This window comes from Haliaeetus leucocephalus, unplaced genomic scaffold, assembly GCF_000737465.1.
Source record: "Haliaeetus leucocephalus isolate CR32 unplaced genomic scaffold, Haliaeetus_leucocephalus-4.0 Scaffold228, whole genome shotgun sequence".
In the NCBI taxonomy this organism is placed as follows: domain Eukaryota; kingdom Metazoa; phylum Chordata; class Aves; order Accipitriformes; family Accipitridae; genus Haliaeetus; species Haliaeetus leucocephalus.
This window is the reverse complement of record NW_010972664.1, coordinates 16989803-17004303: the sequence shown is the minus strand read 5'-3', so window position 1 is coordinate 17004303 and position 14501 is coordinate 16989803. Positions and strand designations below refer to the sequence as shown.

The 14501-nt window shown below is 43.8% G+C and overlaps 2 protein-coding genes across 4 annotated transcripts in view; both read right to left on the bottom strand.

Annotated features, from left to right (window-relative positions):
• Window positions 1-187, bottom strand: part of SFT2D2 (SFT2 domain containing 2) — a 6201-nt gene extending 6014 nt beyond the window's left edge. Inside the window, exon 1 of the mRNA XM_010567380.1 lies at window positions 122-187. Coding sequence (XP_010565682.1) covers window positions 122-184 — 63 coding nt within the window. The 5' untranslated portion in view covers window positions 185-187. The remainder of the gene's footprint in view (window positions 1-121) is intronic.
• Window positions 188-3883: 3696 nt separating this feature from the next.
• Window positions 3884-14231, bottom strand: TIPRL (TOR signaling pathway regulator). Of its 3 annotated transcripts, XM_010567378.1 has the most exons (8): window positions 14071-14231; window positions 13626-13711; window positions 9707-9886; window positions 8773-8872; window positions 7470-7601; window positions 6962-7057; window positions 6134-6196; window positions 4251-4424 (listed from the first exon to the last, which is right to left on the bottom strand). In XM_010567378.1, the coding sequence occupies exons 2-8, from the start codon at window positions 13694-13696 to the stop codon at window positions 4275-4277; spliced, it is 792 nt and encodes a 263-aa protein (XP_010565680.1). In that variant the 5' UTR covers window positions 13697-13711; window positions 14071-14231; the 3' UTR covers window positions 4251-4274. The 3 variants fall into 3 exon arrangements, with proteins under 3 accessions (XP_010565681.1, XP_010565680.1, XP_010565679.1); XM_010567377.1 differs by lacking the exons at window positions 13626-13711; window positions 14071-14231 and adding an exon at window positions 12835-13044; XM_010567379.1 differs by lacking the exons at window positions 7470-7601; window positions 13626-13711; window positions 14071-14231 and adding an exon at window positions 12835-13000 and having other exon boundaries at window positions 3884-4424.
• Window positions 14232-14501: the final 270 nt, after the last annotated feature.

Sequence of the window (14501 nt, the reverse complement as noted above, 5' to 3'; positions counted from 1 at the left end):
CCCCCCCGCCGACTGCGCTCCCGCCTACCGCCGCTCGGCAACCGCCGCCCCGGCTCCGGCACGCAGCCCCCCCGCCCCGGCTCCGGCAGGGAGGCAGGTGCGGGGGGGAGCGGAGCGTTACCTCAGCCAGGCCGCTTGGCTCCTCCGCATCGCGGCCGCTCAGCACCCGCTTGAGCTTGTCCATGCCGCCCTCCTCGGCCCGCGCCCCAACGGCTCTGCCTCACGCACGGCCGGACTGCCCTTCCCCTCCTCAGGGACTACCAGCTCCGGCGTGCACCGCGCCGCCGGCGGCTACCTGCGCTCGGCAGGTAGATGAAGGCCGGCGGCGACGGCGCGGGGGCTGCCGGGGGATGTAGTCCACCGGGCGGGGGAGGCGGGACGGCACCCGGCGGCGAGAGGGGAGAGACAGAGCGGCCGCCTCCCGGACTTGAGGAGCGGCGAAGCGGCGGTGAGCCCCCCCCCGGGGCAGCCGGGCTCGGCGGCGGGGGGGGGGCCGGAGGCGCCCCGAGCAGCCGTGCGGCGGCGAGCCCTGCGCTCGGAGCCACAGCCCGCCACAGTCTCCTGAGGCGGTGCCCCGCCGCCACGGGGGTCGGGTGAGGGACGCCGAGGGGAGAAAGGTCCTGGAAATGGCGTAGCTGGGCCTCTGCTCCCCGACGGACGCGCCAGCCGCCCGGTGAGAGCTCTCGTGGAGGGCGCACGAACTCCAGCACTGCAAACCCTCCGAATCAGTAAGACTGAGACAGACCAGCCTAGCGCCGATTCCCAGGTTCGTGGGGCAGAGAGACCATCTTCACCCACATCTGTCGTTCCCTTCCTTCTCATTCCTTCCCCATATCCCTCTACCGCTGCAGTGGACTTAAATAATCCTCTGTTACCAAATGAATTTTGATGACTTCCGTGCTGCATTCATTTGCAGCCCCTTCATCCTGACGCTAAAATCTCTAGGAAACGAGCGCAGGAAGATGAAAAAAAGCCAACAGAATTTAGGACTGTAATGGGAAATACAGAGGACCTCACAGTAATTTATAGGTTTGGTTTGGGTTTTTTAAGAGACAGCAAACACTCCCACTTTCCCTGTGAGTCAGGCATTTCTTACTCTTCCAAGCATACGATAGCTGACATCCAAACTGTCCTAATGTTTTCCAGCCTACAGAAAATAAGAGTCCACACCCTCTGGCAGTTTTACTTGTCTAGTTGTATCCTATCTCCTCCCACCACTTTTGAATCCATTACTTGGCAATAGTGAAGATCATAGAAATAGTAATATAGATTTCTTTTTGCTTCAACTACTGTGGCTCTTCCCCTGTTCTGAAAAAGTCTCACCTTACTTTCATCACTAGCCAGAGCAGTCTGACGACAGGCAAAGGCATATGGATGCAACATCTTACTAGCATGGAAAATTCAGCAGCACGAGTAGTTATTTCAGTTTATTTTGCTCAGATAAAAACAGAACTATAAAATGTTTGGTACATTTTATTTAGCGACATACAAGAAAGAATATAAACTGACACATTAAACTTGCCACAAAACAGCTGGAGAATCACCCCACTCCCTCCCCGTAAAATTATGTATCTGAAGTGGTACTTTTCTGTGGAAAAGTTGTACCACTGAGCTTATACTGCTGCTTCTTGATAATCCATGTGGTGTAAGAGAGTCACAAAGTGCTCCAAGTTTTACTTTGTAGTAACTGTAACTTCCTAAACATGTTCTTGTGATTGCCCCAACACATGTGTTCCACTTAAATGCACAGCACCCAAAATAGATGGATATCACATATCTATATAGTCAGGATTCAAGTCCATTCAAGACAATTGTATCAACAGGTCACAAATTAGTATGTATGATGGACAAGATAAAATACACAGTATAAGCTAAACATGCAGAGCACCCTTTTCAACGCTAGGTGTCGATTCTGCGGGCTCCCTCCAACACTATACTTTAGCCTAGTAAGGCTTAATATTAGCATCACTGACCAAACCCAAATCATAATTTTAATTAATGAATGCAGATATAGTTTCCTTCATGCTAGTACTACCATCAGCTCTCCTCTCAGTCACTACCAGCTTTCAAGTGTGTTTTTATAAGCCTTTAAGGCATGTAAAATAATATATGCTTAGAGTAAAAGTGCCATGATTTACTTGTACCAGCAAAATATCTCTTCACCCTCATTTGTTGTTCCCTTCCTTTTCACTCTCTCCCCATATCCCTCTACCACTGGAGTGGACCTAAATAATCTTCTATTACTGAATGAATTTTGATCGCTTCCGTGCTGCATTCATTTGCAGCCCTTTCTTCATCCTGACACTAAAATCTTTAGGAAACAAGTGCAGAAAGATGAAAAAAAGCCAACAGAATTTAGGACTGTAATGGGAAATATAGAGGACCTCACCTCTATTTCAAAGTGGCCATAAATTCACTCACCCAGATCATGTCTGGCTGATAATTTCTTTCAAGAGACTGTTTAATTTCTTAACTCATTTTATCCCATGGATCATAAAATTTTTTGCAGTAATCCTTTCCAAAGGATTCCAAAGATAAGGCTGAAGGTGTATTCAGGGAAAAAAAAATTCTAATTAATAACTTATTACAAAATAATCCTTGCAGACTTTCAGTGCGTTAGTCATGTATTAACTCTCATTCTTACATACAGGGAACTGAGGCACAGAGAGGTGACTTCCCCATGGTTAGAGTAAATCAGTGACACAGGAAAAACTGCAGTTAGTTCCTACCTTTCAACGTTATGATCAATTCATTAGACCAGGCTGCCTCAAATAAAAGTGAAATAAAGTGTGGTGTTTGGGTTTTTTAAAAAAACAGTCACTTAGATGGCAGTAGACTTTTTTCTGAAAATGTCAGGGTCTTCTCTAAGTGAAAACCATTTCTCAAAAGACCTGGTTAAGTACCAGGTTTTGAGGTGGGTTGTTTCTATTAAGCCATGCAGTGTAGAATATGCAGATTTTTAAACAAAAACTCCAAGACATCAGGATCTGTACATATTCTTATCTGCCATCACCTTAAACCACAAGGCCTGCTTTTTGCTACAGTCATTCGCTTCTTGCACTTGAGTGTGAGCAGTAAACCTAGCCAAGTCTGTTTAGCTCCCCCATTCTTAGGCCAAACCATTAACATAATTTAGGATTTCCAAAAGCAATACAAATATTTGAAGTTTAATCCACAAAGTGTTGAGTTAAAACCATGACTATACATGTGATCACATTTCTATTATTATCAGAACTTCAAGAATTTTAAAAATAAACCAAAATTATGTATCTGGAATACATGTTAGCATCCTTTTAAGGCTATATAGGATCTTGTTTCTCAAACTGCAAATACCAGCATCCTTTAGGGAGTAGAGACTAAACACCCCTCTCTTCCCCAGCCTTAAGCCACTCTGCAATTTAGCAATTTGACTGTCAGGGCAGTATAACCATCATACATGGGCACCATCCAATACATCTAACAGAAGGTCAATACAGTACAATGCGTTTCCAATATAGTACGTGACTGTAGCAGCATACCAACCCCAAGTAACAGTCTCCAGAACTGCCTAGAGAAATCTGGCTAACATCAGATTAAACTAGTATCTGTGAAGAGACTTACCAGTGTGTTAACCTCCAGCTTTTCTCCTGCTCTGGAGTTAATGCCTCACAAATAAGGTAATTTTACCTCTATATATAGTGTCCAACAAATGCAATTTTTTTTTTTCTTCCTTAAACCTATCCTCAGATGAGATGAATATTCTTAAGTTAGAATCTGGATCAGAGACTCCAAAAAGTAACTTATTTGGTTATCAGCTCATAGTAGGGAAGCAAAGCAAAATGTTTAGTTTAGGTCTGACAGCTCAAAATAAATGCAGAGGAAATTTTTTTTTTTTTTACTGTGGATGATTTCTCAATAAAAATAAAATTATTTCTATTTTATGACTCCAGTAGTCTCTTGGTATCTGAAGCAGCACAGAAGTGTTTGTGGTGGAGGGTCCAGACAATACTGCCTAACCACTGAAATAAACAGAACCCACATTCTTAATCATGAGTCTCTCTCCAATGCCATTGAAAATTATAACTCACGACCGGCCTATCATTAACTCCAGATACAGGTTAAAAAAAAAACAAACAAAAAACACCATTAGCAAAACCTGCTTGAAATGTTTTCTCTCAGGGCTACAGAAAAATTAGCCAAATTCTTTATTCCACTAGTAGTGAAACCGCCCCCCATGGCAATGGTTACACGATCACATTATCTCCAGCCTACTTCAAGTCCATATAAAGTCACATTTATTTAGACTTAACACACATGGTTTCCAGTGATGCTTCTGCTTTTGGCTCCAGCTTCTCTGGGAATTCTAGTTTTTCACAGATTGTCTCCTTTACGGGTAGATACTGAGAGATCTCATTAGGTTCCGTGAACAGGGAAGGTGGAACGTGCTAAGAAGCAAAAATTTTACATGAAACAAGTGAATGAAAGGAGGAAAAAAAAAGTATTCCAAACCCAAACTTTTACAGACAATTAGTCTACAATTAACCTGATTTAAACACCTGAAGTCAGGTATGATTATCAGAATTTACCTTATAACTTCAAATAGTCTTTCACTCCTTGTGTGGATCAATAGGCTAAGGAAAGGTATTTAATGTTTTTAAGTAGCTCATTACAAGAGCACAAGAAAGTCAGAGACATTCATGACCTGCTACAATGTTTTAAAAAAATATATTTATCATTTGAATGCAACAAACAGTCTTTTTGAGGTTCTAGTTCTAGATGAGACTAGGATGGCCACAAGGGATCCTATGGTTAATGTCTTCTAGCCATTGCAATATATTCACTGGAGTTGCTCAGATTTAGGTATTGATAATTGATACACCTCAACATGTATCTTAGTTTTATGAAGTCTACCACAGACATTTGCGTGAAATACGAAAACTCCCTGGATTTTAATTTCATATTTGAAGAAATCATAGAATCATTTAGGTTGGAAAAGACCTTCAAGATCATCGAGTCCAAACATCAACCATGCCCACTAAAAATTAGGTGGTTTCATTACGTTAATCAATATCTTTCTCCGGACATTCCTGTAGACAACTTAATGTCATCACATACAAGACATTTGATGAAAAAAAACAAACGTATACTGAGCAAACCACCTTTGAACTTTCTAACATTCTTTAAGAAATGTATCCAGGGCCATTCAAATGCAACCTGTATTTTGGCTACCCCTAACACGCAAGGAATCATACTGCTGTTCCAATTATTTCAAACCTAAGTGAAGCAGGAATTTTTTTTGCTTTACCTGTGCAAGCTGATCTAGGGAACTGAAAAGCCATATGCATTTCCTCTCTATAACAACAGGCAGTAAAAATTATTTAACATAGATGATAATTTTTAAACATGAGATGAAGTAAAACCTACATCACTGATTTATATTTCAAAACCCACAAAACTATCAAAAAAACTCATGTCTGGATTTAGTCCTGTTTATAGGGATCACATGTTGTAAGAAATGATACAGTGCCCCTTTCCTCAAAACGAAAAGCATTTTGCCAAAATGCTCAGACCCTCAGAAGGTTAGTAACACGTTAGCCATTTTTTACCAGTGAAGGAAAAACAAGGGGGAAGGAAAGTAACAAGAATACCCAAGATCAGGTGTTGGGTCAAGAATAAAAATCAACAGCTGCAACTCCAAACGTGCCACAAAATATTCTGAGCCGTTACTGGAGTTTTAAGGTGGGCTGTTAAACTTACTGGAGAAAAACTGAATGCGTCTATTACCAAACAGATCTTAACCCCTAATACTACTTGCAAACATACAACCAGCCCTGAATTTAGCATCATGGGACATGGACTACCTGATTTTGTGGCTGAACAGTTCTATGAAAAATAATTTTTAAATCTTGTTAATGCAAAAGTAGAAAAAGTAACCCAATCCTGTATCTTGTCATGTGATCTGAGCACTTACAAATGCAAATCTGCTCTGAAATCACCAAAATAAATGTTGTATAAGCATAAGGTTTTTCCTCTGTATCAATTCCAAACCTAACAAAAAATGACTTACAGACACAGTATCTTCTACGCTGACCATAAAACAAATTTCAAAAGTAGACAGAAAAAAAACCAAAAAACATTTAAAAAAATGCAATACCTTTAAACTTGATATTTTGCTTTCTCTGGATGTATATTCTCGCAACATGTAGGCCTTGTCAGCCTAATGGGAAAAAAAAATGGCAAAAATTAATTACAAAATTATCATCTAGTATTAGTGCAAAATGAGCATTTTAAATACATTGAATTTAGTAAGCATCTGAATTTGGTTGACCACAGATTTTCACCTGAGAGCAGAAACATATGTTCAAATTCACGAAGACAGAGAAAGATGTTCAGCAATGTTTTCTTTCCCAAACATCACCTTTCTGCGTGCATGCATGAAAAAAAAATAATCTACGACTGACTATGCTTGTTCATCTTTACTCAGCTACAACTCCTACATCAGTATGAATACAGCTGGACAAAATAAACAAACCACCACTGTTAAGTTCTGTATTATTTATGAGATACTAGAACTCAATGTAGTATGGACACTTATTTGCAAGTTAAAACTTGCAGTCATGTATTAGACAAGCCAAATAACATTTACTTGGAGACGAGGGTAAGAACAGTATCACACCATTTACTGTTGCCCATTTTTCCTCTTGTACTTCATCTAATCAGCCTCTGTCAAATGTATTTAAATTATTACATCACATGAGGGGTAGCCTACTCTGCTCTCATACAGTACCTAGCCCCATGGTATCCAGCACTTGGTTGCTACTTGAGCACCACAACAATAAAACACACTTCAAAGTTCAGCTCAGGTATCCTCTATGCCCCCAAACATCAGAATTAAATTACAGGAGTATCAGCAGGTCTTCTCTGAAAGTAACATGGCAAAGGAGCATCTGTAAAATATTCATGATAGCAAGTAAGGGTTTACCTCATGATGAAGCCTTGTATCATTCATCCTGATAAGTACCCCATCAACTCGCAAGAAAAACCTCAACAGCACAAAAAAGCTGGAAGGCATAACTCTCTGCAAAAATAAAGATGTTCCATTCAGCATATTACAAAGTTTTACTTCAAGTATGCACTTATCTGCATCAGATATTCACAATGAAAGATAGTATGAGGAGCTTTCAGTAGTAAAGTCAAAATTTGGGCTGTTGATATGCTACAGCTATCATTGGACAGCAGGGCAGACAGTGTCTCAGAAGATTCCTAAGCAGGATGCAGAAAGAGAGAAAAGATTGTTCCCTGAAGCAACTGACAGAAAGACTTCTAGACAACATAGTTTCCAGTAAGACTATATTTCTAAAAGCGAGGATAAAGAACTTTGCATTTTAAACTTAAATCCCAGAAGGAACAACAAGCAAAAAGTGACTGCATTTTGCATGTATTAGCCAACTGAGTCACCAAGCATCTTGTATACACCTCTCACTACTCACTATTTTTACACTCAAACTTGATACTCCATGATCATGAAGTTCGTCTTCAAACAGAAGTACTTCTTCAAAAAACATAATTTGTTCCCTAGCTTTCAATTTCTCTGTATTTATGTGTTCTGTTGTAGGAACAACCTAAAGAAAAAGATTAAGAACAGTTAGCCTATTAATTTGTTGCCAAACTACATAAAGTTTGCCCTGACCTTTTAAATACCACAATTGCTCATTTTAGAAAGGAAAAAGCTTTTAGAGCACTAAACTTAAAACATCCCAGATTTCTAAGAGAAAAAGTTAAAATTAAAACCAAAGTTTCCAAGAGGAAACATCAATCAAAGCAAAAACCAAGAGTGGAAAATTCTTAATAAACTTCCCTCTGGGCACAGGCTCAGTAGGGTTTCAGCTGCAAACAATTCTGCTCACTTTCTGTATTTCAAAACATTTGAAGATGCCTAATGTTTAACATACAAATGAGAAGTTCTGGGTTATAAACAGGATTCCATGCATTTAGTATCTCTACCACACTACAAACCCTGAAGAGGATTCTAATAAAGCCTTTCCATGGAAATCAAGTACCTATATGTTTTCCATCTCATGGTCTCCATATACACTCATACACTTCCGCTGCCTAAAGACTACAGGCCAACAAGACATCATTTATTTCTATACCACACTTTCAATTCCAGAATAACTCAAGTGACCTATAACTAACGCAACCCTAGTAAATTAATATGGGTTATCTGCTTAGTAGCAAGCAATCTGTATAGAGTAAAGAGAAGCTGGGAACTTCAGTCTTATTTTAAAATAAAGACAAGGGAGGGCCTGTGAGTTTAAATATAAGGAGTTACTGTTGCAGAAAAACAAAGCCATTGAAGGCAGCCAGATCTACACATCTGCTTAGACAAACAGGCAAGCAACACAGAGTAAAGGTACTAAAGAATTTCACAGCTGATAGTTCTGTTGTGTGCGAGGAGCTCAGGGCTTCAGAGGGGCATCCAGCAAGCGCTGAAGATCCCATGTGCTTTACTCTCTGAGTAAGTCCTCACTAAGGGACACAATGGCACCTTTTTATATAATCCTAAAATGCTTTAAAAAACATCACCCAGTTATTAAAATAAGCCATGATTTGACTAGAATAACATGCTGAGAGACATGAAAAGCCCAAACTGTACTTTGAAGTCAGAAACTGTGAAACATGAAAGATTTTACAGAAGGCTATTGAAAGGTAAATGACAGCTTTAAAGAAAAAAAAGTGTTTGTTTGACTGAAACAATATACAATCAGCATTTAACAAGGAGAAAATGGTTACCTTTAACCTTGCAGTATCTCCCAGCAATGTTCCTTTGTAGTCTGTTGTGTAAGTCCAATCGTATGGCTTGACAACTTCCTTAGTGTGCTCAGTCTCACTCCTCAGAAGTGAAAGAGAAAACAGCGTACTTTGTAGTAATTCTTAAAAAATTACAACCGCACATAAGATTATGTATTACAATTCCCACACTCTTCAAGAAAAACAGCAGCATTGTCTGTGCTGCAATGACGATGTCAAGACTTCATCATATAGTACTGCTTCTTTCATAGCATGTTTCCATAATAAATTAGAAAACCGTTACCAGGATTCCTGTGCTAACACTATCTCAGTCCTATGAGTCAAAATAAAGATTTTAGTTCAATGTTGTTGAAAAATTTCTATTTCAATATCATTTTTTCTTTAAGTAGGCAGAAAGCAATCTGCTGATAACACACAGCAATCATTAACACTGCTATTTGCCTTAGTTTTCATAACAGCTTTGATTTCTCTCTGTGCTTTATTTCTAGGTGCTCTGCAACTAATTTGGTAAATACTTGTAAATACAGTACAATTAGTTCTCATGCATGGTAATGGTTCTGCTATATTCCTAAAGCTAAGATTTTGAACACGTACAGCATTTTGCACTTTGCAACACCACACAATACAATCTTGTAATGCTCGAGTTTGAATAAACAGAAAGAGCATTAAGCCATGTTAAACTTGTAGTTTATATTAAGAAAGCCAAGACATGTCTGAAAAATGCAGTTGGCCCAATTTCACAGATAGGATGATCATGGCAAAGAAAAGCTAAGTGATTTCTGTGATCACATGTTGTTTCTATGGTAGAACCAAATGCAACATGGTCTTCAAGAGTTCAGTCTGTTCTTTTAACTACTTTATGACAGTTTCACATACAACACACCAATACTTGCCCACTGGTGATAAAATACTGTACCTGCTCTCTTGCCACTCCTCTGCACAAGCCACTTTGATCATACCTTGACAATTATTGACACATTTTAAAGCATCTGTTGCATTGAACTCAATTCCAAAACCACGATCATGCTGTATTCTGAGGATATTGTCACCAAACATCATCTCTGGCAGGGAAGGCATGTGTAATTCATCGGCCAATCTGCACAGAAAAATAAAAGTCCCATGAAGAGAGATCAGTCAGCTATAGTTCAGTGAAAGCAGTCCTTGTTTTGGAATAAGTATTCTTTAGACAATGGTATTTTACAAGACACATTATCAGTATGTTCTGCAAAACTTTGTTGTTTTCCCAGTTTAATCATTCGACATGAATTGCAGAGTGATTGATCTAAAGTTACTTTTCCACCACATAAGTATTCCTAAAACATTCCTTCTCCATCAGGCTCATACGAAAGTCTCATACATGAGGAAGCAAAAAAAATCTGATATGCACGAAGCAGCAGATTTCAACCTGTTGTAGCAAATTCCTGGATGATCCGTGAACTACTTTGGCAGGTGGCTGAAAAGTTTTAGGAACAAGCACTCATTGTCAGCAAGTTTAAATTCACTAGACAGTAGTCCATACCTCCAAATTTAGAAGCCTACAAAAAGGGGCTAAAAACAACCCTGGCAGAGTAAGTGAAAAGTGCAGAAGACACTGCTTGTGCTCTACTACTTTCCCAAGCTGGCAGAGAATACATACTGGTATTTGTAACCTTAAGCATGAAAGCCACAGCCATAGCCACAGACCTAACTGAACAAAGTACTGCATGAACCAAATAAGCATGATCCCCGCAGAAAATCTCAAACCATCCTATTGGGTTTGCGCGGCAAGGTTGTGGTAGTGGGGGAGCTATAGGGGTGGCTTCGGTGAGAAGCTGCTAGAAGCTTCCTCCATGTCTGACAAAGCCAGTGCCAGCCGGCTCCAAGATGGACCCACTGCTGGCCAAGGCCAAGTCCATCAGCAATGGTGGCAGTGCCTCTGGGATAACAGATTTAAGACGGGTGAAAAGTTGCTGTGCAACAGAAACAGCAGCCACAGAGAGGAGCGAGAATATGCAAGAGAAACAATCCTGCAGGCACCAAGGTCAGTGAAGAAGGAGGGGCAGGAGGTGCTCCAGGCACCGGAGCAGAGATTCCCCTGCAGCCTGGGGGGAAGACCATGGTGAGGCAGGCTGTCCCCCTGCAGCCCAGGGAGGTCCATGGTGGAGCAGATATCCACCTGCAGCCCAGGGAGGACCCCACGCTGGAGCAGGTGGATGTGCCCAAAGGAGACTGTGACCCTGTGGGAAGCCCAGGCTGGTGCAGTCTGTGACTGAAGCACTGCATGCTGTGGAAGGGACCCAGGCTGGAGAAGTTCGTGAAGGACTGCAGCCCATGGGAAGGACTTGCGTTGGAGTTCATGGAGGACTGTCTCCCGTGGGAGGGACACCACGCTGGAGCAGGGGAAGAGTGTGAGGAGTCCTCCCTCTGAGGAGGACAATAAGCAATAAAAACAAAATGCCATGTGAAATACATTATAAAAGGATGCTGACTAAAAGCACTGCATAGTTCTTGACTCTTCAAGTAGAGGAACTGTTTCGCAGATCTCATGCTAGGTACCAAGACCTACAGGTAAACAGCTAATTTTGGACTTCTCCCTACCCTGCAAAATCTTCTATGTTCTGTCAAGCTTGTGTTGTGGCTCTTGCAGCTTTACTTTTCAGCCTTTTTCAACACATTCTGAAAAACTGTGTGTCCCTCAAAGACATCTAAACAGATAAAAGTAATTTCTGAAAATTACAGAGGTGACTGTTTATTTTAAAATAGCTACAGTTAAAGAAACTGAATAGATCAGAAGACGAGTACAGCAGGCAATCTGGCTTCCAGACTGGCAGTTCAAGTCTCTCTCTTGTTCACAGTGAAGAGAGTTAACATACTCCTGATCTTAAGAATAAAGATCTTAATTTTTAGGAGGTAGCATCCTACAAAATAAGTCTTCACAAACGTGCCGTAAAAATGGGATACTCTAGTAATAGTCCTCCTTCCCCTGCAGGACACAGGTACAGCTTAGCTGGATGTTGAATCCTCATATCCTCATTACAGAAAAATTACTAAGTCACAGGATTCAAATTTTCTTACCTGTAACTGCAAAAAACTAAAGGACCATTAGTCAGAAGCAGTTTGAGAGGACTATTTTAGGCACTGAACATAGGATAAAGATGGAGAAAGGAACATAGTTTTTACCTGTTTTAAGGCAGATATCCAGTTTTAAAAAAAACAAGCGGTATTAAGCTGTTACGTTACAAAACCTAACGTTTACATAGTTTACTATAATTAAGAAAAAAAGCATAACATTTCAAGACTTGGGACTTTATCAAACAAATTAGTCTCCAAAAAGCTAAAGGCAATATGAACAAAGATACATTTAACAAGACTAACAAGATTTCCATGTATGTATTCCAGATACTGAAACCAAGAAGCACCCGTGAAATTCAACTGCCACCAAGGTCAGCTATAGCACTACACAGCTGAACTGTTCAGTTCCACATTAGTAAACCTGACTTAAGAACTTGATGCTGACAGAGGAGCATTTTCTCCAACAGTTTGACAGCAGTGGAAATTACTACCACAAGGAGAGAGCAAATAATAAATTTTTAATGAAAACCACTATCTTAAAATAGCCGTTACCATGAAATAGCTTATGCGAGTCTGTGGACCACATTTAAAAGAACCTTAATCACCATTAGAAAGTAATTAAGAAAAACAGGCTTCTAATTAGCAGGCTTCAGTTCACAGAGGTCTAGATCTCCAAAACCATTAGCAATGATTAAAAACGAAGTTCTGGAAACCACCTGAAACCCAAATCGTCCCAGTTTCTCAAGCCAAAGAATCAAGCTCACCCTCGCAGAAAGAGGGGGAAGAAAACCCTCCCGAGCTACTGGACTAAACTGCGTCTCCCCCGCCCAGGGAACGTCATTTATTTCTTGCGCAAGGCGACAAAGGGCCCCCAAACCCCTCGCTGTGAGGGAGTGAGGTCCCAGCCCCGCGGGGGCTCCTCCCCGCGCCCTGGCAGGTCCCGTGTCCGTGTCCGTCCCCCCCCGCCCCGGTCCGTCCCCAAGCCCGCCCCACCTCTCGGCCTGCGCCGACTTCATAATGTGCGTCCGGGCGGCGCTCAGCTTCCACGGCCCGAAAGTGAAGTCGCGCCGGCTGCTCTGGAAAACGGGGTGCATGGCGGAGGCGAGGGGGAAGGCCCCGCCGAGGAGAAGACAACCGGGGCCGAAAAGGGCGGCGGAGCCTGCCCCGCCTCGCCGTCTCCGCCGCAGCCCGTACACCCCGAACGGCAACGACTGAAGGGACTTCCGCTTCCGGTGGACATGCCCCTGCGCGCGCAGCCCGGAAGCCGTGCGGCGGCGGGAGGTGACGCACGGGGCGGGGACGGGGGACGATGGCGGCGGGGCCCGAGCCGCTTTGCGCCCCCGGAGCCGTCGGGAGGGGGGTGTCTCCGGCCTTCTCTGCCCGGCGGTGCCGCGGTGGGCAGCTGGGCGCGAAGAGCCGGCGAGCTCGCCTCAGCCCGCTGTTCCCGGGGTACCGGGCTGCAGCAGCCGGCGCAAAAGGTGCGTCTGCCCGGCGGGCGTTCGTGCCTCCAGCCGCATCCCCGGTGGTACCTCGCCCAGCCCAGCCCGAGGGCGGCGGCAGCGGGGGTGGGGGGGGCTCTGGTCCTGCCACGGGGGCTGGGCGGCAGGATGCCTGCGGCGGTGCTGCCAACGGAGGGGCGAAAGGGGCTACGGGGAGCTCGGAAGCCCTGGCGGCCCCGGGCCGTTCTCCCTGGCCGCGCTCAATGGTTCAGCAAGCATTACCCGGCTCCAACGTACAGAGACCCTGTGCTGGTTTAGATATTACAGATGTGGATGCGTACGTACGTGTGAAACCTCCCGTGCTGGTTGGATAGCTTCTTGAATGGCCTTTTAAAAAGGTCAAAATGGGACAGCATGGTAAGCTTAAAGTCCTGTAGAAAAGCATCGGCAGAAGTGGTTGAGAACAACATGTAACTTACTGTTCCAGCACTGGTGGCTGGGTGCTGCTGTTGCTTTTCCGTGTCATCGAAAGGACAGAGTGACTCCCCAGGAGCTTCCCTTAGCAGGGGGACACAACGCACGGTCCGGCTCCTTCTGCTGGACAGGTCAGTGCAAGCTAGGACAGCAGCCATGGGAATGCGACCCTCCCCATGCCATGGAAAAACTCGGTCTCTTCCAAAGCACAGAGCAACCGAAACATAGCAAACTCAAACCAGACTGGTCGTCCAGGCTATGGGGAAGCTGGGAATTGGGGATGCGACATATTATTGACCCTTTATACTGTGCTCACCCGTGTCTTGTTTCAGGTGGGGGGGAAGAACTCCCAAAATCTGCTCCGAGTTGCTTGTCACGGCGTTTCGGGGTCTAGGAGGTCTAGCAATTGGGGTCAGCCCCTCTCTGCGACTGACTCGCTCCGTGGGTCGGGGCATGTCACTTCACCTGATCTGTGTAAAATGGATTCCCCCCCCCCCTCTTCTAACCGGATCCCTGCGTTAGTCGGCGAAGGAGGGCTGCGAGGAGCCCTGCGGTGCCGGGGAGCGGCGGCTGTGCCGCGGGGTAGATGCTGTGCTCCCCCCTTCAGCCGGAGCGGAGCGGCCCGGCCGGGCGAGCCCTCGACCCGGGACGGGTCTGTCCTGTTGGCTCCCCGCAAGCCCCTGGCGTCGCAGGCCGAGACTCGGGGCCGGGCGGTGGGGGAACCCGCCCGCCGGGGGGGGCGGCCGC